The sequence below is a fragment of the Aphis gossypii genome, chromosome 3, assembly GCF_020184175.1.
Source record: "Aphis gossypii isolate Hap1 chromosome 3, ASM2018417v2, whole genome shotgun sequence".
Classification (NCBI taxonomy): Eukaryota; Metazoa; Arthropoda; class Insecta; order Hemiptera; family Aphididae; genus Aphis; species Aphis gossypii.
The window spans coordinates 24,295,711-24,323,222 of NC_065532.1; the positions used below are offsets into that span (position 1 = coordinate 24,295,711).

Sequence of the window (27,512 nt, forward strand, 5' to 3'; positions counted from 1 at the left end):
AATTTTAATCATTTTATAAAACACATGACAGAATTTTACTGCTTCATTCATCAATTTCATGTTTTTGTGTTAATGTCTTATTCAACTATATTTTTTCAATTATTTTTCAATTCATATTTATTGTATTTTTATTTGTATTTTGATTAAGATCAAAAAGTGTTGGGGAAAGTTTATTTCGAAATACATAAGTTCGCGTATGTAAATGTATATTATAAAATAATAATTTTTTACTAATTTAAGAGCTTATATAATTATACTTACTGGCTTACAGCATTCTATTACAATGTCTAAAATTTTGAAATACAAAATTATAAAAAATTATTTATCAGGATATAAAATCTCGAAATGCGTGCGGTACAAAATATAACGGTCATCGTTTTTTTTTTATTTATATGATATATAAAAAACACGATTTACTAAGTACATAGTTTTTTATATACACAAGGTTTATCATGTACACATTTATTTTAATTTATTTTTAAACCGTAGAATATACAAAGTAAAATTTCGATATTGTTTGTCTATAGTAGTTACTCATTTTGAAGTGCAATATAATGTGATGTTTCTAGTATAAAATGTTTTAATAAAATAATAACTCAATACTTATTGTGTTAGTACTTAAATCTAAGGTTTGATGTCTTATGTCTAGCCTTCCCATATAAAAGAGTATAAGAAAAAATTATTAGATTTAAATCACATGAAGTAAAAACATTGTGCTGATACCAAAACACTTGTTTATTTTATGAAATTAAATTAAGGAAGTTTAATTTCCAGTTATTTGTATTGGAACTAATGCATAGATTATCCACTAAACCATTTTTTTTTATTTTCTATTATAATTAATACCATATATCTGAAATGTATTTTTTTTTTTAATGAAATGGTCACGGCAATCAACCATTTTTCTTCTTGTAGAACCATGGCGAAAATGACGTGAATCACTATTCAAATATATGGTATTTCCATTCAACTGATGATCTGAATGAAATACAGGATACCATAATACAACAGGGATTTTCGTTTGCACTACCAGTAAGATCAAAAAATAGATTATAATAAAATATTATTAACTACGAACGCAGTAGTACAGTAAACATTTCACACATTACATATAATCTCAAATCTAAATTATAATACTTGTGTTATGCTGGCACGAACCATGCATAGTTATTAATTATTAGTGTATATAAGAAACTTTGAGTATTAGATAGTAATTTAATTTTATATAAAATAAAAATAATATGCAATTATATTTTTTATTTTTCAAATGCAATCTACAATCTATACCACTTTGGCACAATAAGTAGATGTGCAACAGATTAGTTATATACAAATTATAAAAAAAAATACATCATATCCTTAATAATATTTATACATAATAAGTGACATTTTTTAGGAAAGCAGCCACCCATTGTAACACTTTCATTTGGTATTTAATTTTTTAATTGGTATATTTTAAGTTTTTTTTTTTTCAATTAATATTAAGATTAGGTGCCAAAAGATCACGACACCATTTCCGTTTTAACCGTCTCTGAGGGTTGCCAGGGATTCTAGGATTAGCAAGGTTTCTGACAAGAGGATTGGAATGAGTTAAAGTGCGGAGATGGAAACGTTTATAATATGCTTTAGCTTCTTCTGAAACTGAAGGCATTTTAAGGTCTGTATGTATAGTGTAGTTAGAGACATAGGCAGGGGCATTTAATAATTTGTGAAGTGCGATGTTTTGAAATGTTTGGATTTTATTAATGTTAGTTTTTTTTTGCGTTTTCCCAAAGCTGTAAATCATATGTCCAAACAGGCTTTAGTAGTGAATTATAAATAAGTAATTTGGTATTGATGTAAGTATATTTATTATTGCTGATGAGGTTTTTTTAGTAGACGTAGGCGTAAATTAAGATTAATTTTTTTGGTTTTAATATGCTGGGCCCAGGTTAGCCGTTTATCAAGGGTCAAGCCAAGATATTTAACATTCAAAGCACTAGGAATTAGAGTGTTATATATAAAGACATCAGGGCAAGGGTGAGTTTAAGGGTGAACGTCGCATGGACTGATTTGGTTTGATTTATTTTAACTCTCCAGGCAGTGTACCACTTTTCCATGAGATTAAGGTGAGATTGGAGATTTTGAGAAGCTACGACGGGATCAGAGTGTATAGATAAGATTGCCTTATCATCTACATAGTCGGCAGTTAGTGTATTAGGTATTGTTGGTTGGTCTGAGGCAAAAATATTGTAAAGGGTTATCCTCTCACCTTGGGGAACACCAGCTGATATATTGGCTATGGAAGAAAATTCATCACTGACACGAACTTGAATAAGAGATTTGAACTCACCAAGGAAATTTTTGAGCTCAGATGTGGAGTTAGGATCTGTATTGGTAGATTCACCAGAGATGGCTTGAGCGTAAGTGGGTACGTGATTAAAGGGTTGATTTATTGTAGTTTTAGTTAATGGGCGGCTGTCTTTAACAGTTGAATTCTGATTTCTAATATGATCTGATAAAAAGTTACAAGTTGGTGGTAGGTTTCCTGCCGCGTTGAAGCTCCCTGTACACTGTGCATCCCTTGTAGCTGGCGGGATGATCTCCAGAACAAAGTGCGCATTTAGGTGGATCATCGCGTGAATTTGGACATGTGGCGGACTGATGATAAGCCCCGCACCGAACACAGCGTGAGGGATAACCACAATAAGTTTTGGTGTGACCATATTCCTGACAATTATTGCACTGACTCATCGATTTTGGCTTGTATGGCTCTTCAATTTTAACTTTGGTATGTAATAGCGAAGAAAGTTGAAATATTTCACTTGACTTAGGGGTTGATTCTAAATCAACAAAGAAAAGAGGTAATTGTATCTTGGTGACTCTATGGAGAACATTTGTTACGCGTCTGACTTCGAAAAGGCGAACTTCCAGTTCTTCCTTAATTAATTCGGTCTGTGTTGTAGGATGTAGATTTCAGATAATGACGCGGATCGGTTTGTATTCCTTAAGCTGGTAAGTATGGAATTCAGCGTTTTCATCTTTTAAATATCGGACGAGAGTTCTATATAAATCCGGGTTGGTGGTTTGAATTTTTAATCGATCTGCAGAGGATTTACAGAAAAAATTGTCCACACTAATAAGTTCTATAAGTTTTGTACACACTTTTGTATAATTAATCACACCTCTTACAAAAATTGGAGGAGGAGGTTTTGGTGTATCGTTATGACTATTATTATCAACGAATACGTCATTAATTGAGCTTTCTTCGTGAGGTTCATCTGGACTAAGAAGTTCAAATCGATTCGTGGATTTAAATAACTTTTTGTTTTTATTCTTAGTTAAAGTTGACGAATTGAGTGAACCATGGGTAGATGTAGATGAAGAGTTTGATAGGTGTCGTTTATTTTTTTTAAAATATAATCATCGTTTGAGTCAACATTCAGTGTAAACGATAATTTTTTGTCATTGTTTTTATTTTTATTCGCATTATTCGAAAGATTGGATATGGGTGGTTTATTTTGATTTTTATTTGTTGACGACATATTATTAATAACGTCGGTATGAGTCTAATTAACGAGACCGCTTGTGACAGTTTATGATAAGAAGACACCGTATATTAAATATGAAGACACGCAACGTTAAAAATAATTTAATTAATTCAATTATTTAAAATACGAATAATCATAGATAGACGCAATGAAGCAATTACGAGATCGGAACGGAAAAACGATAACGCACAATTACGATACCACGGAGTACATACGTGTGTTTGCGATGACTGTAGGTGCGTGACTGCAATTATATTTAAAATATAATGTACTCGTATTTTGAATACTTTTATAATATTTAATATAATTTGTGAAATTTGCAGTATATATATATATATATATATATATATATTGTATAAACAGTATAGATACGTACATTATGATATGGTATAAAATATATAATATATTTATAAAGTGATAAAGCTAATAAAATTATATTCAATGATAAATTATTCATGACTATTAATGTTTAATAATTGATACTGGTTAACATAATATCAATCATAAATGAAATACAATTAAAATTAAAAGTGTGTAGGTAGATACTCAACGAGGTAGTGATATAGATAACATAATCTTTTATTATGTTTTGTAACATATAAAAATTGTTTGAAATCTTTTTACATAATGTTTTAATAAAAAAAATATTGCAATTCAGAAGTAAAACATTAATTATTTTATTTATATTTTTTAAAGTCACAGCTGTGTCTCATGTCTATATTTTTTATCTATTAAAATCTGACTCTATCAGTATTATATTTATTATTTATACTTGTATTATTACTAATTACTATATGTATGATATTTATTATCATTTTTAATATGTACACACAAATATTTAAAAAATGCACGTCATTGGTACATTTCATTCTTGATTATCGTATAGCAAATCATAATATAATTATTTATTTTTGTAGATTTTTTGTAAAATAAATTGTATTAGGTAGATGGTATACCAAATGTTTACAAAGTAAGAAGGGAAGACCATCCTGAAATCCACCACGAGCCATTTCATAACATGACTAACGTTTTAAAACAGAATAATAAGGTAATATGTATACATAAATTATAACAATATTGTATTTATTTAGCTGTTTTTTTAATTAAAAATAAACCTTTGAAAAATTGCTCAATATTTGTCTTAATTAATAAAACGATTATACAAGGTTATATCAATTTTGAGTTAGTTTTTTATTATGCCATGCACCGGGTTTTATTAATATTGAACATAATATTGAGTGTGTTATAAAACTTCTTTTGGTGGGTTTAAAAATGTGTAACATTTTTTATTTTGGGTCCTAAGTTAATTTAGGTGTCTTAATTATCGATACAATTTAAATTTAATGAAATACAATTTTGTATAATTTTAAAGATTAAACGTTATTATTTAAATTTATATGAGATAAATATGTTAATAAAATAAATTGATTTGAGGAATGTCCATTTTAAAATTAAAATTAATGTTATTTAGTTATTACTAATTTTTTATTTATTAAAATCTACCAATATTTAGTCATAGACAAAGCCTTTAGTTACCAAAATAGTTATTATAATACTTTAAAAGTTAACATATTAATTAATAAGTTGCAAAATACTGTAGGTATGACATCTAAAGTTCTAAAGTGAAACATATATTATATATTTGTTTTAAAATATTGATATTATAATTTTAATATATGCTTGTATATTATATATTTTATTCACGATAAAAATTTTTTGGTACCAATTATAGTTAAATTTTATAAACCTTGAAAACTATTATTGCATTATTTTATAATTTACACCCATGTCACGCCGCCCTCTCTTTGAATTTCTTTGTTTTTCATATTTAAAATAGTAATTGTCGTTCTGACACAATATTTTTATTTAAAATATTCAGTTTAAATTTAAAACATTTAATATGACATATTAGAGAAATATATTCCACTTAAGAATTTAAAAAATGTATTTATTGTTTCAAAGTAACCGTTTAGTAATTATTATTGCATTATTTTAGTTTGATTATCTACATTATATTATAATATATTTATGGTAATATTTTTTCATAATATGCATAACGACTAATAAAATATTTTCTAGATACTTTATTTTATTTGGTAACATCATATAACATGTATACAATGCATTTTATATATTCAATTCAAAGAAAATGCATATTATTTAAAAAATATAACAAATATGATAAATGATGATTTTTTTTTTTATTGAATTGTATTCCATTGCAATAATTTAGTGTTCATATACATAGGTAAATCAATTTTATTCAACCTTCGTAGATTTGATTATAAAACGTCAAAGGACTAAAATAAAATATAAAACTATAGTTTTATTTTTAAACTAATGTTCATTTGTTATTACTTTTAATAATTTTAAGGTGATAAAATTGTCAATAAACTAATTAATATTCTATCTTTACCACAATATTAGTTGATCAATATTTTACCGAAAAAATAATTTGATTTAAAATGTCAGACTTGAAGTATAGAACTATGGAGAATGAAGAATGGAAAACGTATATTACCTATATATTATTATTCAGTACATATTTTACATTATACAATGAAAATTTTGTATTTGTTATTTAGAATTAGTGAAAATTCTTTAAAATATTCACCTAGTCATTGTGATTTAACACATGAGTAAATTAATGATACACTTTTTCTTAAAAATGTAAGATGGACATTGTGAAAATATTAGATTGTACCTAATGTACGTATACGTATAAATAAAACAAATATTTTGGTCATAATTTATTAAAAATTAAAAATATTTATATTAGGTATTAATTACGAAATCTATTTATAAACATTCGATGTTGTATAATAGGAAAACGATGATTTCATCCCATCCATCTATTTTTATTTAAAAGTTAAATACGAAGATTTTTTTTTAATAATTATACTATTATTATTTAGACTTAAGTTTTTAAACTAAGTCATATACGACATCGGATATACGTCATACCTTCACTAATATAATAATATTAAGTAGCTATAATGCTATATAGATAAAATATACTTATGTCTTATGGAAATAAGTAATAATTCATTGATATTATCGATAATGATCAACGTAGCACACTGCTATTTTTATAGCTTAATAATACCTACAGTAGTAATGTACAGCAGAGCGGTACCCACTTGCCGACTTTTTTGTTTTTTAAATTCATAATATCTTGTTCAAATTATATGAATCTACACATACTATTTTGTAATTTAAGTTTATTTTTAGTTTATATATTATTTAGTTTCATCACAATTATATCGTTTCTAAAATATTAATCCTTGTGATGTATACACTATACAATATACATATATCATGAACTACACTGTGCCACTTTGGCTAACTTATAATCCTGCATCTCAACTTCTCTTCATGTCATAATGATAATGAATTGATAAAATTTGGTTTATAAAGTTCTGCGTATAATATATGTCGATTAGTAAAATGGATAAAACTTTTAGGTGAATTGGGCTAAACAGGGATTTTCAAAAAACTTGTATAAAAAAGTGCCGACGGACGTCCGCAGCAGATATGAGAGGTATTTCAACGACGAATTTTGGAATTTACAATGGTACGAGGTAGGTATAATCGTTTTATTTTGTATATTGAAATTCATTAAATCGTAAATCTTTCATTATTGTCTGGATTTTATTTTAATGGTTTTTTTTCGTCTTCGTGGTCACGAATCATGGTACCTGTATGAAAAGAAAACATTATAATTTTTAAACACTCATTAGTTTATAAAACCCAAACAATTTAGAAAGTTCAGATTAATTATAATGTGATCGACTAAATGCAGTAAAACCATCATAAAGGTATACTCAAATAATATTATAACAATTTTTAAGTACATTTTTGTTTCATACAATTTAATATAGTGAATAAAAGCATGTGCAGTAAAAAGAATAAATATTTTTATTAAATATTTTAAATTAATTATGTAATATACTTGAGTATAATATCCATGTAGAAAAGATTCATTTTTATTTTTCAAGAACATGTCAGAAATGTTATCTATATATTATTTTCGATATTATACACATCCAATGGTTACCTATTGGTAAATGTATAAAACGTCCACATTAAAGAATATACAAATATTCTATGTAGGAATATTATTTTTCAGTGTGCATGCCTGAGAAACAACTTTGGGTCTTTTATCCTAAAACGTTGTACTCATAATATTAAATTTAAGCATATCCACCCACCTGTGAATCTTATTTTTTTTTAATTTTTAATTTAATTTTGAAAGGGCACCTCATTTTGATTACCTACGTTAATACAAGTAAATTTTTAAATCTCAATTTTTCAAAAAAATCGTTGAAAAAGTTTTTTATTATTATTTTTAAACAATTAATAAAATAAAAGATTCTTATTTAATATTAGTCTTGCATAAATTTAAAAGTTAATACTTACAATACTAGAGGCTTTTATTTATTTTGTATAACTTATTCTTTCTTTAGCTATATACTTAACATTATTAATAATATATTCCTTAATGGTAACTGTGTCAATACTGGTATTGATTTTGATTTTTTTTTTCACGAACCTTCTTGTTGTTAATTAATTTCTCTTTTACATTAAATTTAAATTGAATGTTTTCTTATTAGTATTTTTTCTTATTCCCTATGTTATAATCTAATCTATTTCTTTTGTTCAACTTGTTGTTACTTAGTTATAAGGTTTGTAAATTTAATACTACATTTTATTTTTTAATTGGACCTTGGTCCGTTCTTATAAAATAAAATATATTTTTAAAATTATTTGATAATAATATTATATATATTTCAGCAAGATTATCGAAATAATTATAAAAACGAAATGGCACTAGATATGAATTTAGTACCAGTATATGAAGAGTTAAAATTCACAGGTAAAGGTATCCGAGTAGCGATCATCGATGATGGAATAGAATATACTCACGATGATCTAAAGGACAATTATGTTAGTATGTTTAATGTTATTAATATTAAAAATGTTGTGGTACCTATTCATTGATTTTATTTATTTAACAATCGCTCTGATGAGAGTCCGTTTCTGTAACAAGATATTTGAACGTTAACATATTTGATCAAATATTTATATTAAAAAAAAAAACAATTTTTAAAATATACTATATTATACTTTATAATATTCATTTTATTTGTAACTAATAGTTGTTTAGTTTTATTTTATTCACGAAAATATAATTTAATAATTTTTTTTGAGCATAGTAATTTAATGAATACACTATTAAGAATAATTATAAATATATTAAATTAAATCAGGTGAGATAAGTATTTGTCGTTTATTCATAGTATTTTTTGATAATATACAAAACTTTTAATACTCCCATAGGCATGTGCATTATTTTGATTTTTAAAGACCTAAATATAAATTTCACGTGGGATAAGTTAACATAAATAGATAAAGATAATGTACAAATACTTATAAAATACTATATATTATAGACATACAATGTAAAATTTAGAAAAAAAAACTTTATTGTCATTTAAATATTTAAATTTAATTTTATTCTAACTTACGACTTCTGAAAAGGACAATATTACATTTATTATTTACAAGTATCATAAAAAAGTGTTAAAAAATGTCATTTTTACTAATTTATGAACATATTACCTACATACACAATATTTCGTATACAGTATACCTGTGGGTTTTATTATTTATTTATGTGTAGTACCTTAGAATACATTATATTACGTACGTATATGTATGTGTTGAAATTAATATACTTGAACAATATACATAATGTGAAATATTTGATACGTATAATTAAGGAGTAGATGATATTATAATTATAAGGACATGCAAATTCCTTAGCGACCCTAACGTGTGTTATCCGATCATTGTTTCGGTAATTACGATAAAATATTGAATAATCATTTAAAATCAAAAACTAGTATAGGTACTTCAAAAACTGTGTATTATCCATCTTATATAATTTAAACAGTTCGAATTGTATTTAAGTGTAATTTTTGTCTGTTTAGTATTGAATAGCTGTTGTCTCTACATCATAAAAACCATTTTCAACCATAATGTTTTAGAAATTATTTTTGGTTTTTACAATAAAAATTTAATATTTTTGCAATTATTATAAAATAGGGAAATGTGTTTTACATTATTTCTATTAACTTTTGACCGAATATATTTTATTCATATTTTATATACACTTATTGTATTTGCCTATACGATACACGAAAACTCAAAACTTTAAAAATGTATTAAAAAGGGGTTTTCCGGAAAAATATTTTGGGAAGCATACATTACGTATATTATATTAATCTAAAATAAATAACACTTTGTTAATAAACAGTAAACATAATATGAGTGCTATATTTATAATTGTAGTAAAACTGTTTTATGTTTATACTTTATAATGCTTTTAGTATACTTAGCGTGTTACTATGTTTATTAAATATTATAATTTATGTGAATATTTAAAACTAAAAATCGGAGTATAGTGTGGCGTAGTATTTAGCTACTGTCACTGCACTCTGATGGGTGATCACCCGGGTTCTTAGCGACAAAGCCTGCATGTTTCATATTTGTTCCAAAAAACATCATCTCACAGCTAATGGCTACAGTTACCAAACTTTAACGTTGAAAGCTTAAAAAAAAATTAAAACTTTAAATTATATTATTGCATCTATTTTAAAAAATGACCTTAGTAATTATTAAGGTCTTCTTTTATATATTTGAATAACTACCTATAGTAATTTATTAAATTACTAGTAAGCTGATATATATATATATTAAATTCAATTGTTTAAATGTATTTAAAGTATAAATTAAAATAAGTATTTAGTTACATCAAATACTTCGTATTTTTTTTTTTAATTTTATTTACTAAACAAAATTTTTTCATATTATTGTCAATAATTATAAACTTTCATTTTAGGATGAAGAAATCAGTATTAATCTGAACTGGAATAAAAAAGATCCTATGCCTCGATACGAAGACCCTACAAATTCGCATGGTACTAGATGTGCTGGAGAGATTGCAATGGCTGCAAATAATAAAAAGTGCGGTGTAGGCGTTGCTTACAATGCAAAAGTAGGAGGTAAGTTCAATTATATATTATTAATTATAAATTATAATTAAAGGTTTATTAGGTTTATTTATATATTTCTCAATTTTATGTTTTTTTTTCTATGTATTTAAATTGTTGTTAAATACACATAAAATGTCGTGATATTAATCTATCATATTATATTCATGCCATAAGTATACAAGTATTATTGTATTGTAATAATATATATATATATATATATATAGTTTATTAAGTAATTCTCTAAAAAAGTAAAACATTATATTTTCTGCTAAAAATTAAACTAAATATAAAATAATGATCATTGAATGTTCACTAGTATTGTAAGGTTAGCTAAAACTTATTAATTATATTATACAGCATATTTTATAGATTCCATATTAAATTGTTTTTTTTACATATTGACTTTGAATGGAACCATAAAATTGATACTTTATAATTTCTATTTATGTAGTGTTTAATTGTTTAGTACGCCTAATTTTTTCAACTGTTCTTGTATAATTAAAATACTATTTTTTTCTTACAAATTCTACAATAGTAATTTTCTAAGTTACTCAGAAACGAATTCAATTAGAAATATTTTTTATAACAAACTGTTTTAATTGTTTTTTTTTTTAACAATCTATTTTAAATTTAAGTAGGTATGCTCAATAATTCTTTTGAATTTGGTATATTAATATTTTAACAGTGTATTCAAATAAATATATATGTATGATATGTTTATTTTTAAATCTAAGCTTACAAGTATAAGTTTAACATTTAACCAAATACTGGCTGTTGTTGTTTGTTATACTTAAAAAACGTTAAGAACATTGTATACAATGCTTACCTAACGCATTCTAATCGTACGACATGTGATGGTTTAGTTAAATAATATTAAGAGATATAGTAGCTTCGACGGATCACTATATTAATTTTGCGTACAAACAGGCAGCTTCATTTCTAGTCAGACCTCATAAGTAGGGCATAACGGATACGACAAATTCTGCGTTTAAAGCTTAATATTCTATGTACATTGTACACGCACGAATGAGTGTCAGCGTAATATATCTTTCATTTCTTAAAATAATGCACAAGTACTACAATGCATATATATATATATAATTTTTAACTTGTATTAACGTATAAAATATTAATTTTAATTGAATTACTTTGAGTTTTGAAAGGCTACATAGCGTATAATATTTTATTAGTATCTAATATGATAATAGTATTGATATAACCTACTCAATATTGTGTAAAAAAGCTTGTCCCGTATTTTAGACTACAAGAGATTGTAAACCTGGTGTACTAATTGTGAAAAATATGGAAGAGTATTTACGTTATCCACTCAATACTGTTATTTTCTATGGCTATAAATTGTAATAGTGGTTAAGTTTCTCTGTACAACTGTCTACAAATAAAGTATACCAAATATATAATTTTAATTTTATAGAGTTAAGTTTTTGGAATTTGCCATGTACAAAATGCATACGTATTGTTGATATATTATATTATTTAGACAGTACATTTTAAATATGTATTTGTATCTATAAATATTTTTTAAACATTTATTATTGTAATATATAAAATACATAATCTGCAATTTTGGGTTCAATACGACAATTTATTATTGAGATTATTATACACTATTAGCTGAATAAAAATAGTAATCTATTAATGAAATTTCACGTACATTTTTTTTTATTTATTACTTTAAATTTATTTTAGTTAAATAAGTTCTTATATTATGATTTACATTTTAGGCCTTTTGAATAATTGCCAAGAATTTTAATCTATACTTAAAAAAATCCAAATAAAACCATAATATTTATCTATAATAAATTATTAGTCTCGATCGGATTTTTTTTTTTTTAATTATAACTTCGAAAGAATAATGTTGTAAAATAATATATTTTTATTTATTTATTTTTTATCCACAGTAAAAGGTAAATACTTTTATTACTTTTACTTATATTTTAAACAATAGTTGAATTGTTTAAATTGTAGGTAACATAAAGTTCCATTTCGAAAATTACATTTAATAAACGCTCAATATAATATATTGATAAATGTGCGTGCAAAATGAATTATTTATCACCAAAAACATATACATGAAAAAAAAATCGGAATTTGTGAATAAAGATTTATTTGTACTAAAACACAATAGGGAATTTATTTTTTAGTTTAAGAAATCACGGTATCAATGTTATGAATATATAGTATAATTTTTTTTTTTTAAGACATATTGTATTGAAAGTATTTTTTCCCTTTGTCAGTAATTTATTTTATAATTAATGCTTGTTATAATTTAATTATTAGTCTAAAGCTTTTTATAATATATTTATAATTATTAATACATAGTGTAAAATATTTATTCTTATAATTACTATAATGTTATTGTATTTTGATAAAATTTTGAAATTATGTATTACTTAATTATTAATTATATTATATTGTATTAATTATAATAATAATTATGTATAATTATTAATTTTAAACTAAGTGGAATTACCTATTGCAGTAGGATTTTATAGAATTAACGTAAATTACGATTTGATCGTTCATGAATTTATTATTTTAATCCACCTTATCTAGTCCAAACAATTAATAGACTCACAAGTCTGATGCTATTAAACCGAGATAAAAGTATAAAAAGAACGTTACTTATATACTTATTTTATTTTATTAATTAGACATTTATTGACATTAACACTAATTGCTTCACTACATTATATTATTCTAGCAAGAAAAAAATATTTAAATCATTGATTGACCTCATTGGCTATTTATATATACATAAATTCATACGGAAAGTAAATGTATTAAAATCGTAGTTTCCGGAACAGTGTCACAGGGTTCTCTAATAATACCTAACGTAAAAGTTCAGGTGTAAACTTATATCTTTAGATATTTGTATTTTCGAATAAGCAAGATCAAATATAGAAAAAAAAATATCGTTAAAAGGTTTGAACTCCCCTATGACTATGGGCATACCTTAAGTTATGAATATTTTCCTTATTACGTTGTAAAATGGTAAAAAAATGTAAATTACTTTTATCCTTAATGATCAATAATAATGGTGAGAATATTGAAAATATTTAGAGGATTTAGATCACTTTTGGTTTAAAGACCGATATATTTGCAACAAATGTAATATATACTAAAATAATTTGTTTTAATGTAGAAAACGTTGATGAAAAAACAATTAAAACTGTAAACTGATGATTTGTATAGGTATTGTATTGCTTGATGGTACAACGGATGACGAAATGGAAGCTAGGGCTTTAATTAACGCTAATTCATTAGTGGATATATACAGTGGATCATGGGGGCCTAAGGACGACGGACTAATGGTCGACGGACCCGGAGTAATGGCACAAATTGCATTTGAAATTGGTGCAACTAAGGTAATCGCAATACGAATATCATATTATAACCCGATAAACGAAACTCCTAATTAAAATAAATAATTTATTCAAATTGAATTGATGAGGGTAAAACGCGTAGAAATCTGTGAAACTTTCGAATAGTGTGTTTGCAAATCAAATGAATATATTGAAGGGAGAATACTTACGTGGAGTAAAGAATTATATAAAAAGAACAAAATATGTACGCGTTATATCGCACATGGTTAAAACAAATTAAAATAAAGTGTCAGCACTTTGGACACGCAAGTTTGTAATTTAATACAGCGCAAGTATACGGTAATGATAACTCATAATAGTATATAGTGTAATATACAAATTATTATGACGCACCTATGAAAAACCAACATCATTATTCGTAAATATAATTAGTTGCATATTCGACATTAGATCCGCTATTTATCATAATTATTCTATCGTCTAATAGAAGGTAAAATAAGTAAATTATAACGTAGTATTTAATTTATGAAATAATATTCTAAAATTATTGTATTTATTAGTTTAAATTTGAAAAAAAAAAATTATAAAAATGCGTTAAATCATAGACTAGCTATAATATTTTATTCCAACTATCATTATTATAAATGCAATTGTTCTGTAAATGATAATGATAATTTTTATATGTTTATGTTTATTTTGCGAAATTTGGTTTATAAATGAACGAATGTAGTCATGTAGACAAATGTGTAAGTTATGTAAGTACGAAAATATAAATATGATATAAAATATAATATTATCGCTAAGTTTTACAGATATAATATAACCGTATAGTTATCTAAATGATGTGTTGAATAAGATGAATTTCACAGATGAGTTTATATACTCACATCGAATACTATTAAGTATATTTTATATTTTGGTTATAAGTTTGACAGTCATCAAGTAATTTACTAACTAACTAACTAATTATCATACATTGACCACATACATAACACATGTAGTGTATTAATGTTCAAATTATAATATGTATAGTTTGTATCCATTAGTATAATACGTACACATGCATTTTGATTCTCGGTAAATAAGTTAAAATTATAAAATTGTCTGCAGTCTGCTAGAATGGATATACTGTTTTCAATAAATTAATTTTATAATTTACACTTGTAGGGTAATACATGTATATCGATACATTTTGATGTACTTATTTCTTTACAAGTATTTTGTTTTACATCTACCTATAGGTTTTTTTTTAGTTTTATTACACAAAAACCTATCTTGTTCATATTTCTTTGGCGTGCATCCGAATTGCATGCCAAAAAAAAACAACATAAATTTTAATGTCCGAATTGCATGGCATCTCTTGAAAGGGTCTGTCTGGATTGCATGCCACCTCATCGAGGAGTTTATCCAAATTGCATGCCATCAGATTATCAAGTATCAGCAATAGTTTATTTATGCTATACACTTATTATATTAGGTATAACTTGAACTTTTTTTTTTGAACTTTTCTAATTTAACTTACTTTTCCACTGTAAGAACGGGCTTTTGTTACATTTATTTTAGTATAATAAAGTGAATATATTTTACATTTGTACATGATATATTTTAAATAAATAATTACAATAATAATAAAAAATTTGGTCAAATTAAAAAAAAAAAATAATTAAAATAATAATCTACAATTTGGTCCTATTTACGAAATAAATAATTATAATAATAATATAAAATTTATTTGGATGTCGGCAACACAATATTTGATAAATTTTCTACAAATGAAATTCTACTAATTTCATTATTTTGAAATTGCGTCATTACTGAACTTATAAATTTTTCTTTTTCCAATATTTATAGACATTTATTATTTTAATTTGAACTACACATTTTTATATTTATTTATCACATTGTACTTGTTTTAAAACATCAATTAAACATAAATTAGAAAAGTTCAAAAAAAAGTTTAAGTTATACCTAATATAACAAGTGTATAATAAATAAGCTATTGCTGATACACAACATGCAATTTGGACAAACCCCTCTATGAGATGGCATGCAATTCGAACTACCCCCTTTATGAGGTGGCATGGAATTCGGACAGACCCATTTAAGAGATCGCATGTAATTTGGACAATTTTTTTTTTGGCATCCAATTTGGACGCAGCCTTTCTTTGCAATACATGTATTTTTTATGAACATCAGAATAATTATTTTTATATCTTATACATTTTTTATTTTATTTTTTTGTTTTTAAATAATTCTTTGTACGTGATTTCAAGAAGTATTTTTATTTATTAGTGTAGATGAGTGTACAATTTATAATATATTCGTATAATGTGATGAATTTTTCGAAATCTGTGAGAGCGTTTAATTGGTCACTTTGCATGTTCGTTTGCAGAAAGTGTCCTATTGAGATTTACCCCTGAAAGTTGGTGATGGTAGGATAATACAAATTCCATTACCTCGACATATTAAATTAGTATATCAATATAATACTCGTGTGACGCTTCGTATATGTTTAATAACGACACGCACATTGTACTAAAATCATCACTTAATCTGGATCCCGAACGAGGGCGTCATCGCGGGTTCCAAAAGGACTAATCGATTACCAGAAGAAAACAACGGAAAAGCAATCAATCACATTACTATGGTATTACGTAATTCAAGAAACAATTATATAATTACTATAACTGGAGTTTATGTTTTGTGGCACGGCACTACGTGATGATATTATACGTTTTTATTTTTAATCCAAGAAAAAAAATCGGCTCTCTCCGTTATATTATTATGTTGTATTCCTAAATACTGTAGTACTGTTGTACTGTTGGCGACCACCCAAAAACTTGTGGTCCCCCGGGGAAAGGCTCATTCGTAACTTTGTAACTGCGTGGGACTATAGTAGGGATTGACCGAATTGTTTTTACGGCTGAAATATTATAACATACCTACATAGTATCATATATCAGTAGTTTTATTCTAAAATAGTAGCGTTGGAGTTTAAAAGTTCATCCCCATAATCACGTTGCCTACGAGTTGCATGCATTACACGCATGCGGGTTAAGTCCATATCGTATTATATTATCATAGTTATTACTAGGGCTTGGATTTATATCATACTTGTATATGTGATAAAAATATTTCAGATACTTTTCTATTAACTAAGTTCTATCTGATGTACATATACATTACAACATGATACACACACAAACACGCATATATATATATTTAGTTTTCCACCGCCTTGTTACATTTTGCTCGTTAAAGTACCTGCTCGGATAAATATCATCACATTATATGAGTAAATAATAAATTAGTATTATATTTCAAAACGATTCCGAGATTGGTGTTTTTTTAGAAACTGTTGGTAGACTGCGTGAAAAGTATTAAAAATATGTAGTAGATAAAACGTTTTAAATTAATAATTATTTCAAAGTTTTAACATTAATGAAGCGTCAAATGATTGTTTTTTTTTAATATAAGTACCTAAAATCATTTATATAGGTTGTGGAGCATGGAAGTTTAGACTAAATCACTATACTATTAGGAATACCGAATAAAAAGTTTTGTTGAAAAAAATATTTATAAAGTATTTGTTTACTAAATTATATTCTGGGTAACAAGTGGTTTTATAATTAAGTGTTTGTTATTTTTTTTATATTATATAACATTTATCATAGATGTTATAATATAATCATCATATTTTATCAGTTTTGATTATTTTTCACAGTAAAGGATAATATTATGTTCTTATAATCCATTAATAAAAAATAAATATCATAATGATAATTTTGAATTAAATTAATAGTAAAAATTCTGGAGACTTGCGATTCTAATTTAGAGTTAGATTTACATTGATTTACAAATTTCTAGTGATAATAATTTTTAGTCTTACTTTCAGTACCTTAGTATTTTATGTATTTTACATTCTGCGTAGAACGTTCGAATGTATTAGTTTTGGAATGATGTGATTTATCTTGTATTTGAAATCATCTTAAAGAACATACTTTTTTTTTTATCTTTGAGGATGATTTTTTGAAAAAAATTGTTGCGCATGTAGTTGGGGCCCAGTGAATATAAAAATATTTATAAATAGCTCAAAATTAGCTAAAATGTTTTGAAAATTATATCACGTCTATAAAAATAATATAAATATTTGGTAAAGTTTTAAAGTATACCTATGTATTTTTGAGTAAAATATAAATTTTTTTAGTTACCCAAAAAATCATTTATATTTACAGTAATTAGTTTTTAGTTTTTATTCTTTATTTTGAAATAAGTGATGGACATTTTTTTATTTTTAATTACCACTCCCCTTTTTACATACGAACAACCTTGAATTTTATACTAAAGACAAATATCTGTATTGAAAATTTAAATATTTTTTAATATAAAAAATGTTTTCAGGCACAAAAAAATAAAATATCCATTATAGATTTTTATTGTATATTATTAAGTATTTAAAGTGACTTCATTATTTGACTAAATATTTTTAAATTTATTCTAAAATGGTTGTTACTTTTTTACATTTTATAGTAAACTTATTATTTTAATCTTGTTGAACATTTTTTTTATAATAACTTATGCGCTAAGCATATAACGGAAAGCTTTAAAGAGTTCCGGAGGCGATTCTTAATAAAAGAATATGATTATTTTTCTTTTTTGATTTTTTTTCTATTTAATAATTATTATATTAACTACATAATATATATAAAACATTTTTACTATTCAAATTTAGTTTTTAAGACTATACTCTAGAGAAAAGAAAGGGGAGCAAAACAAATCAATAAGGTTAATTAATATAGGTACATTATACATACAACATATTTAATATTATAATATATTTACAGTATATTAGATGATAATAGAAGCAAATGGACAGTATTTAGAAATAAAAATGATATAGTTATACAATTCTAGATGAAATTTGATTGGGAACCTTTGGGTTAAATTCGATATAGTGACGTCTGGCTGTAAGAATTATTATGGATTTACGTACATTTTCGTGACACCCTTAAATGCAATATTATATAATATAAATATTTAATATAATCAACTTTGATTCAATTGGTTTTATTTTCTCCAAAATGTCGTTCAATAATATTTTAATTTGCTATGGTAACTCATCAATTGGATAATATGTTTATATTGTGGTGTTGTCGGTATGATTTAATATGCTTTAAGTGTTTTCGTTTTTGTTTATGTTAGGGTCGCAACGGCAAAGGTTCAATATACGTATTCGCGTCGGGAAATGGTCGTATGCTGTTTGACAATTGTGCATCAGATGGCTACGTGGGAAACATTCATACCGTGGCTATTAGTAGTGTCACTATGGACGGCAGAGCTCCCGAATACGCTGAGAGATGTGCAGGCGTCATAGCAACTGCTTATTCTGGTGGATTAGACAATGGTATTAAAATTGTAAGTGATAAAGATTTTAACATCAGACACGCGATAAACTTTTACATTTAAACATAATATACTATATATTATACAGTACACACGAGTTTACCTATGCCGTCATAGAAATCAATTAAAAATATAAGTGCGTATTATATTGGACATCGAAAAAATGATTTCGAATGTGATTACGCTAAAAAGGGATATTAATTGAATTATATTATTTTATTACTTAAATGTCTGTGACCTGCTATAGGGCAGAATAGTGCCACATATAAAAAAATATACATTAATTATATTGACGATTATTTATTTTACTAAAACGATCGAAAAATAAAAATTATATGCTATAGTTATAGCATATATATGTTATATTTTAACGAACGTAACGCTTTTAATTCTCTATTCGTAAATAAAAGAAAGAAAAAATGTTTTATCTTCCTTATACTAGTGTATAGGTATACTATAATTCATAGTAGAGATAATAATATAATACTGGTGGTTGATGGTTAAGTTTAAAAGGCTATGAACAAAGAGAAAATTGGGGAAAATCGACATTGTTTTTGTTCATTTTTCGCGATAGATAAGTCAAATCATTAAGCCTGGGTATTTAACCTCCCACATTAATTTGCTTTTAACTAAAATACATCAAAACATAGTATTTTTAATAATAAAAAAATACGATGTATTGTACATGTAATGAAATGGATTTTCTAACGAATATTTTAAAAGCATATTATCATATTTAATAAAAAAAGTGCATTAATGTATTAGTAAAACATTATATGTATAACGTTTTAATGGAGGAAATGTCAATATTTTTTTTTAGAAAAAATCTGATAAATAAATAATAGATAACTGGAATGTCAGGAATCTACTAGATTTATTATAAAGTAATGAGGATATTCACATAAGTTATTCGAATTATACATTCACACGTCTAGGGTGCTAACTGATTATTTTTACATAGTTATTAGAATGTTGATAGAGAGAATTATTTTCTGTTTCAAAATAGAATAATGTGCCAGGTTCTGCGTACGTTGAATGACGCTAATGGAAACACCGATCTCTATTTCCCCCTTCCACCGGTCACTATCGCGCACGGTGGGACAATACAGTTGATTACTGAGTACGACCGAAAATTTCCGATGTGCATTTGCTGAATTACAATGATACCAATTAAAGTCAACGCCATCATATATTGTCAACGATCCAGATGTCCAGATAGTTAAATGATGGTACCATTTATATCATATCATATAATAATATGTTTTATTGTCGTGTCTGACGGTTAGTTGAATGCCGCCTCCAAAAGTACAAATGAAAACTTATCGCTTCCTAATATATTTTATTTTGAAACAGATCATGTATAATTTGTAAAAGGTTGGTAGTAGTAATTTAAAAATTGATTTCCCCAACCAATCAGAGGAATAATCCAATCATTCTACAATTAAATGAAATAATTTAAATTAGTATGAGCACGTCTGTCTATTAGCTGACAAAGATCTTAAGGGAAATTTATTATGTGCATTTGTGAATGGCTTATATAAAATACAAAATTGGGGAAATTACGTTGAAATTTATCGAATTAAGAGAAAATGTAAGGTTTTGATTGAACTCAAAATGCCTGAACCGTACCACAAGAGGTTTTTAGCAATAAAGAATTTCATGATCAAATATTCTTGATAATTTCGTTAAAATCTTAAAAAAAATATGAAATATAGAATAGAGACAAACTTAAAGTAAATTATGGATTTTTTATCGATTTGCTATAATGTGTTAAAATTGATAACTGTATATAATATTTATTTATTTTAATGCATGGAAAAAACGAGAAACAATATTATAATGTTTTGATTATAATATAAAATACAGAATTTCTTTTTCAGGTCACTTTTTAATGTTAGCTCTATGGCATACGTACATTAACAAAATAATTTTTTTTTTTTTTTGGAATGCGTTAATATAATTGTTTGTGTCTAATCAATGTACACAAAATACTGATCAATGATCACTGTAACGTGCCACGTACGAGCAACAGAAAGATGTAGTATCGAGTGGTTTGATTTAAAAAAAAAGAATTGTTGAATTATTCTAAGTGTTTTTTTTATTGAAAAATATTCTATGTTCAAATAATTAAATAAATTAAACTCTGAAAAATATTCTAAGTCCAAATGATAAGATTATTGAACTGGGTGATGAGAAGATGCTCGCTCTAACTCTGGTGGATCACGTCTAAAATGTGCCTATTCAGGGCCCCCTTATATATCACCCAGGGACTCCCGCGGTACCTGCAGATCCCGGCCTTCGCCTTCCCACGCTTTGCGTCAATCATACATAGATGATTTCCTGTTAAGCCATAATTATTGTTCTTCAACTATATATCTATAATATTCTACCGGATAGAAAGCGTACATGCGATGATACCTTTTTGATTAGTTCTTACCCTTCATTTTTAGGTCTAAATTATAATCTATTATAATAGCCCAATTATGATAATAGTTGCTACCTCTAATGTTTGGTTATTATTGGTTATGGTATGGAGTTTATGTATTATATTTAGTGTGTAGTATCAGAGCACATTGCATCACTCATCACACATGTCTTTTTATATTGTTTTCAGTTTCACTATAAACTATTATAATATTATAGGTCCTTATATACTAATGTATTAATTTATGATGGACACATTTTTATATTTTTTTTTTAGTGAATCATGTTTTTGCCACCGATCTTTTGGAATTTTTTAACTAAAAGTTATTAGTTTTATTTGATTTCAGCTGTAAATAATCTAAAAATTAAACGGTATAATGTTTAACATTTCAAAAAAATAACAAAATATACTTAAAAATGATTAGCATGTCCTCTTATTTAGTATAAAACAAAACTTATACAGTTATACTTATTAAGAACCAATTACATACATATTCAACAAATAATAATTGTTAATGTAATTACAATAATAAATTACTTAAAAGATTACTTTTAGTACCCAGTTCATTAATTATAATATCATTATCTAGTTCTATTAGGATTGATTTTTCTATAGACATCGACATAAATGCTTCTAGATTATCGTTTGTCATTGAATTTCTTAATCTATTTTTTTAGATATTTTAGGGTAGAAAATACTGTAAATTTTATTATTATAAATAAAAAAGAGAAAATTTAAAATCGAAAAACTATACAGACTATAATATAGTCCAAAATTTCATAGGTACTAATAAATCAAAATATGAAAACCAAAAATTATATAAAAAAAAATATTTATAAAATTATAATATTCAATAATACGTAATATGGAATGATAATAAGTTATTAATAACCCTATTAGTTGAACTTATCATTTATCTTTTTTTTTATTATTCTTCTAATTTAGACTCAAACATTATTCATGTTTAACCAAAAATTAAACTCATCACAAAATTATTGAATAAAAATATAGTATGATGGCCGATGGGCCACATTTTGTACAAGTAATCCAGGCCACTGGGGAATTTCCCGGTTGCCTGGTGGGCCACACCACCCTTGTTCTGATGTGTTTTATTTAAAAAAAAATTACAAAAATAATATTACGTTAATATTATTAATATACAATAGCTTAATAGTACTAATAGTAGTAGACTAGTCTAATATTTTTATATTTAAAATATGCTATTATACTCAATGGTGTTAAATAAATCTATTTATTAAAATATTTAAGGTGTTTTTTGTATAATATATTGTTAACTATATATGCATAATTAAAATTAAAATTTACACATCTACTTTAATAATACTTTTCAAATGATAAAAACCTATAAAATTAAATTAATTGATATTTATATTTATATATATATATATATATATATATATACATAATATAATACATACACACATATATATGTATATAAATATTGATAATTATAATGTTTTTGTGTGTTAATATATATTTAATTAATTTCATACTATCAATAGCCATAGTAAACTAAAATTATTTTGTTTGTTTGAAATCTTTTAGGTTACTTCAGATATCAATAATACATGTACACTTTCACATACTGGGACATCAGCTGCAGCTCCGTTAGCAGCAGGAGTTATAGCTTTAGCTCTCGAAGCCAAGTAAATGTTCTTATTTTTGAATTGAAATATTTTGATTTTCAATACAGTATTAAAGTAAAATTAATAACGTTTGTGGGTATTTATTGGACAGATTTATACGATTAGTTCAAAATAAGTTATGTTGAAAGCATTTCATTTGATAAAAATATTTAAAATTTACTATAGAAAACAAAACTAATTTATACATAATATAATTATATATATATATATTATATTATATAAATGTTGTGTACGTTTTTAAGTATATAAGTTCATATTTTTAAATAATAAAATGAAAATCCTTTTAAATCTAAATTGTTAAAACACAAATTAATAATTAGATTTAAATTTTTCACTCACAATAAAATTCAATAATTTAATTTTACTTTTATTGAAATATTAAATGTAATAAATTGTACAATAAAAAAACCATTTTTAACTTTGTCGAAATACATTAGTTTAGATTTAATATTATTAAAATTTAACATAATGATTTACCTATTTGTATGTACGCAATATAAATGTGTATAATATATTGAATCACTATAGAAATTTGTTTTCCAACATTTGTGATCTATATTTTATTGCTTTAGGAATGGTTAAGTAGTTAATATTTTTATGTTTTAATTTAACTATAAAAGTAGGTTAGGATGCTGTTTATATGCTTTTGAATAAATGTAAGTAATTTACTTGTTTTGCATCATTTGCCAAAATGTATTATTTTTAATTCTATATTGGTAGAATTTTTTATCAAAAATACATAATCTCTAAAATAGCTCTTTTGTAAATGATTTTTTTTTTTATTGTTGGCCAGTATAGTGGTGATTTGACGTGGAGAGACGTGCAACATTTATTAGTTAGAAACTGTGAAGTTGGACCTTTGTTGAAAAATTCTGGTTGGTCCACTAACGCAGCAGGATTCGATTTTAATCCTCAGTTCGGTTTTGGATTATTAAACGCCTATAAGTTAGTGAAAGAAGCTATAAATTGGAGCACTGTACCAGAAAAAAGTATATGTGGTGTAAATTTCCTTATCTCGTAAGTCATACAACATTTATTTAATTAGAAATACATACCTATACAGTACTACTTATATTTATACTAGTAGATAATTTTAGGGATAAGTTTTATATATGTATATTATATATTTTAAGTACGAAAAAGTATTTAATTTTCTTTTTTTACTTTAACACTAGCACTTTGAACTGTAATTTTTATATTATTTTTAAAAAGAAAGTTATATTCATTAATGTAAATAATATACTTATGTAATTGTTGAATATTTAACTCTACATTTGATTTGATTTAAAGAGCTACTATGTAGCTATAAAGAACTTGTAGCATTTTACTCAGGTATTTAAAACACCTTTTAAAAACAAATAAATAAAATTGAAAGCGTTTCGTTATATATTTGTAAATTTACTTATTTTGGGGGTCAGATATTCGCTGTTGTGATGAACAGTGTCCTACTGTAGTGTTATTTAATTTATATGAAAGTATGAAACATTTAGGAATAAATTGAGTTAATGCAAATCTCTTGGAATCTCTTTTTTTGAAAATACCTGATATAATATACAATATTGGAAAAACGTTTACTACATACACTAGCTAAATAAATAATATTATGACTTCTATTTAAATACACGGAAGGTACTCCTGTAGCCTACATTTAATAGTTAATTTTTTTAATATCTCATTTAATAAATTTATAAATTGATCAACTGTATGTTTAAGGGTTAATAAATGCAATTATAAGTATTAAATTTACTAAGAACTTAATAATAATTAATAAAATATTGTACGTTTATTCTAGTTATTTATTATGAAAGTAATAAATGAGTAAGCTTTCTAAATCATGAACTTCATTAAACAAAAATCATTTACACAAATATTAATGTACCTTAGTTGTATTATTATTGGTGTTAGTAAAATTAAATTTAGTGAAAAAAAAAAAAAAAAAATATTATTTAAGGTTTAAAATATTTAATTTATAATATAATATTAAAATAAATGCCTGATTATACTATTTTAAATTTTCGAATAATATAAACTTTAGTAAAAGTCGTCAACATTTTGGTCGAGCTGTAAAATTTGTATCCACGGTAATTACAAATGGTTGTAATGGATGCATTAAATATTTAGAGCACGTACAACTATGTGTGACCATTCAGTATCCAAAACGTGGTATGGTGGAAATAAATCTACAATCACCAAAAAGTAAGTACACATATCAACGTTTATAACACTATTGATAATATGTGGAATCATCATATTTTTAGAGACCATGTGTAGAATGATGGAGCCACGACCCTTAGACGAGTCAAATATGGGATTTTTTGAATGGAAAATAAAATCATTGCAATTTTGGGGTGAAGACCCATCTGGGGAGTGGACAGTTGTTGTCAAAGATGAAGTAATTATAACTCTAGACTGTATTACAGTCTAAACGAATAATAATAAAAAACAATAAATAAAAATATAGTGAAACGATGAAAATAATGATACCCTGAGAGTATACGAGTATAATATATTCAAACACTGATAATATGGTTTTAAAAATGATTTTAAACAAATTTTTATTATAAATTTTTTTAAATTATTGGAAATTATGTTATAATTATTAAAATTAATTTTGAAACACACCAGAGATAAATTCATAAATATTATCATGCTCTGATGTCTTAATTATTTTGTAATGAACTTAAAGTCAATTTAAAATTTCATAAAGTAAAATACCTTTTTAATGTTTAACAATGAATTAAGCTTCAATTTTATCATATTTCGCTTTCAAATTTTCATTTCTCTAACCATGTATAAAAATGTAAGTAATGTTGACATTGAACATTACTTAAAAAGTCATAATAGTCATAGTTTATTACAAAATGCAAGTATTATTGAAATACTCTGAAAAGAAAAAAAGTCTAATAAGAAAGAATAGCATTTCCAGTAGTAAGTATCCAGTAACAAAATAAAATTAACTGTGTGACTAATTATCATGCATTATTTTTAACGTAATAAAAACAGGCTTATACTGGTAATTTATATTAAAACCACATAAAATATGTGTTTATATAATATATAGCGCTATATATTATATACATATATAATATATAATTTATACATGACTTAATTTTAATTTTTCAGACTTCTAATTTATTCATGGGGCTAACTGGATCAGTAGAAAAACTTAGATTAATAATGCATGGAACTAAAAATAATCCTTATAATTAACAAATTCTGATAATTTTAAAGATTTTTGATTATTAAATGTATATTATGTTATGTTTAGTAAAAATATTGTTCAGGTTTATCATGTTTAAAACAAAACTAATGATTATATTTATATTATAATAAAAGTAGTTTGGACATAATATATCATTATATTTTAATTTACACTGTCAAAAAGATAATAGGTATTTAAAATATATACAATGCATAATATCTAATGTAATGTTATATTGATGTTTTGATGTTTCAATTTTTTTTTTTTTTAGACTTTAATATTTAAAATAAACTATTGTAGCGTTTTGGGTTCCATTTTTATATTTTACATTTAAAAATGCCATAAACAGTGTATTTTTGGTTTGAACTGCACCAAATTGAAGTTTGTAACAATTTTAATAACTTATACTCCCTAAGGTTAATACCACCGAGGGTAACTTTAAATTAAAAAAAAAATAATATTTTTTGGTAAAACATAAATTTTATAATAATTATTTTGTAACTATGTTGATTTCTACATTATTCAATTATACTGTATAAAATAACATTATTTTGTGTATGCTAATCATTATTATCATTTATAATATTATATTGGTACTGAAACGGGTTACTGCTTGTTAATGGATAGCTTCGCGTGATAACATAAACTCGGTTGTTTAATTGCAATCATGTTATATTTTTTTTTATTGGTTTGATGATTATAAATACATAAATGATGTACCTTCACGTTTTGGGAATAAGGAGAAATGACTGTGACTGGTGCTAGACTTTATTAAGCGAGCCGGCATGGGCAGTGGTCCTCAGATCATCGGTCTGGCGATAGTGTGGTTTTATCTTAAAATAACATGAAATCCAGCATACCCTAGTATTGATATGGATGCGAT

At 25.0% G+C, this 27,512-nt stretch overlaps 1 protein-coding gene across 2 annotated transcripts in view; it reads left to right on the forward strand.

Moving 5' to 3' along the window:
- LOC114121161 (neuroendocrine convertase 1-like) overlaps positions 1-27,122 on the forward strand; it is a 41,912-nt gene extending 14,790 nt beyond the window's left edge. The window contains exons 3-15 of one of the 2 annotated variants that reach the window (XM_027983369.2): positions 916-1,032; positions 3,670-3,762; positions 4,474-4,578; positions 6,995-7,111; positions 8,325-8,477; positions 10,435-10,597; positions 13,802-13,974; positions 19,135-19,347; positions 23,327-23,427; positions 24,226-24,444; positions 25,463-25,623; positions 25,686-25,819; positions 26,551-27,122. In XM_027983369.2, the coding sequence (XP_027839170.2) occupies positions 916-1,032; positions 3,670-3,762; positions 4,474-4,578; positions 6,995-7,111; positions 8,325-8,477; positions 10,435-10,597; positions 13,802-13,974; positions 19,135-19,347; positions 23,327-23,427; positions 24,226-24,444; positions 25,463-25,623; positions 25,686-25,819; positions 26,551-26,637 (1,836 nt within the window). In that variant the 3' untranslated portion in view covers positions 26,638-27,122. The remainder of the gene's footprint in view (positions 1-915; positions 1,033-3,669; positions 3,763-4,473; positions 4,579-6,994; positions 7,112-8,324; positions 8,478-10,434; positions 10,598-13,801; positions 13,975-19,134; positions 19,348-23,326; positions 23,428-24,225; positions 24,445-25,462; positions 25,624-25,685; positions 25,820-26,550) is intronic. The other variant, XM_027983370.2, reaches the window with a different exon arrangement.
- The last annotated feature ends 390 nt before the right edge of the window (positions 27,123-27,512 follow it).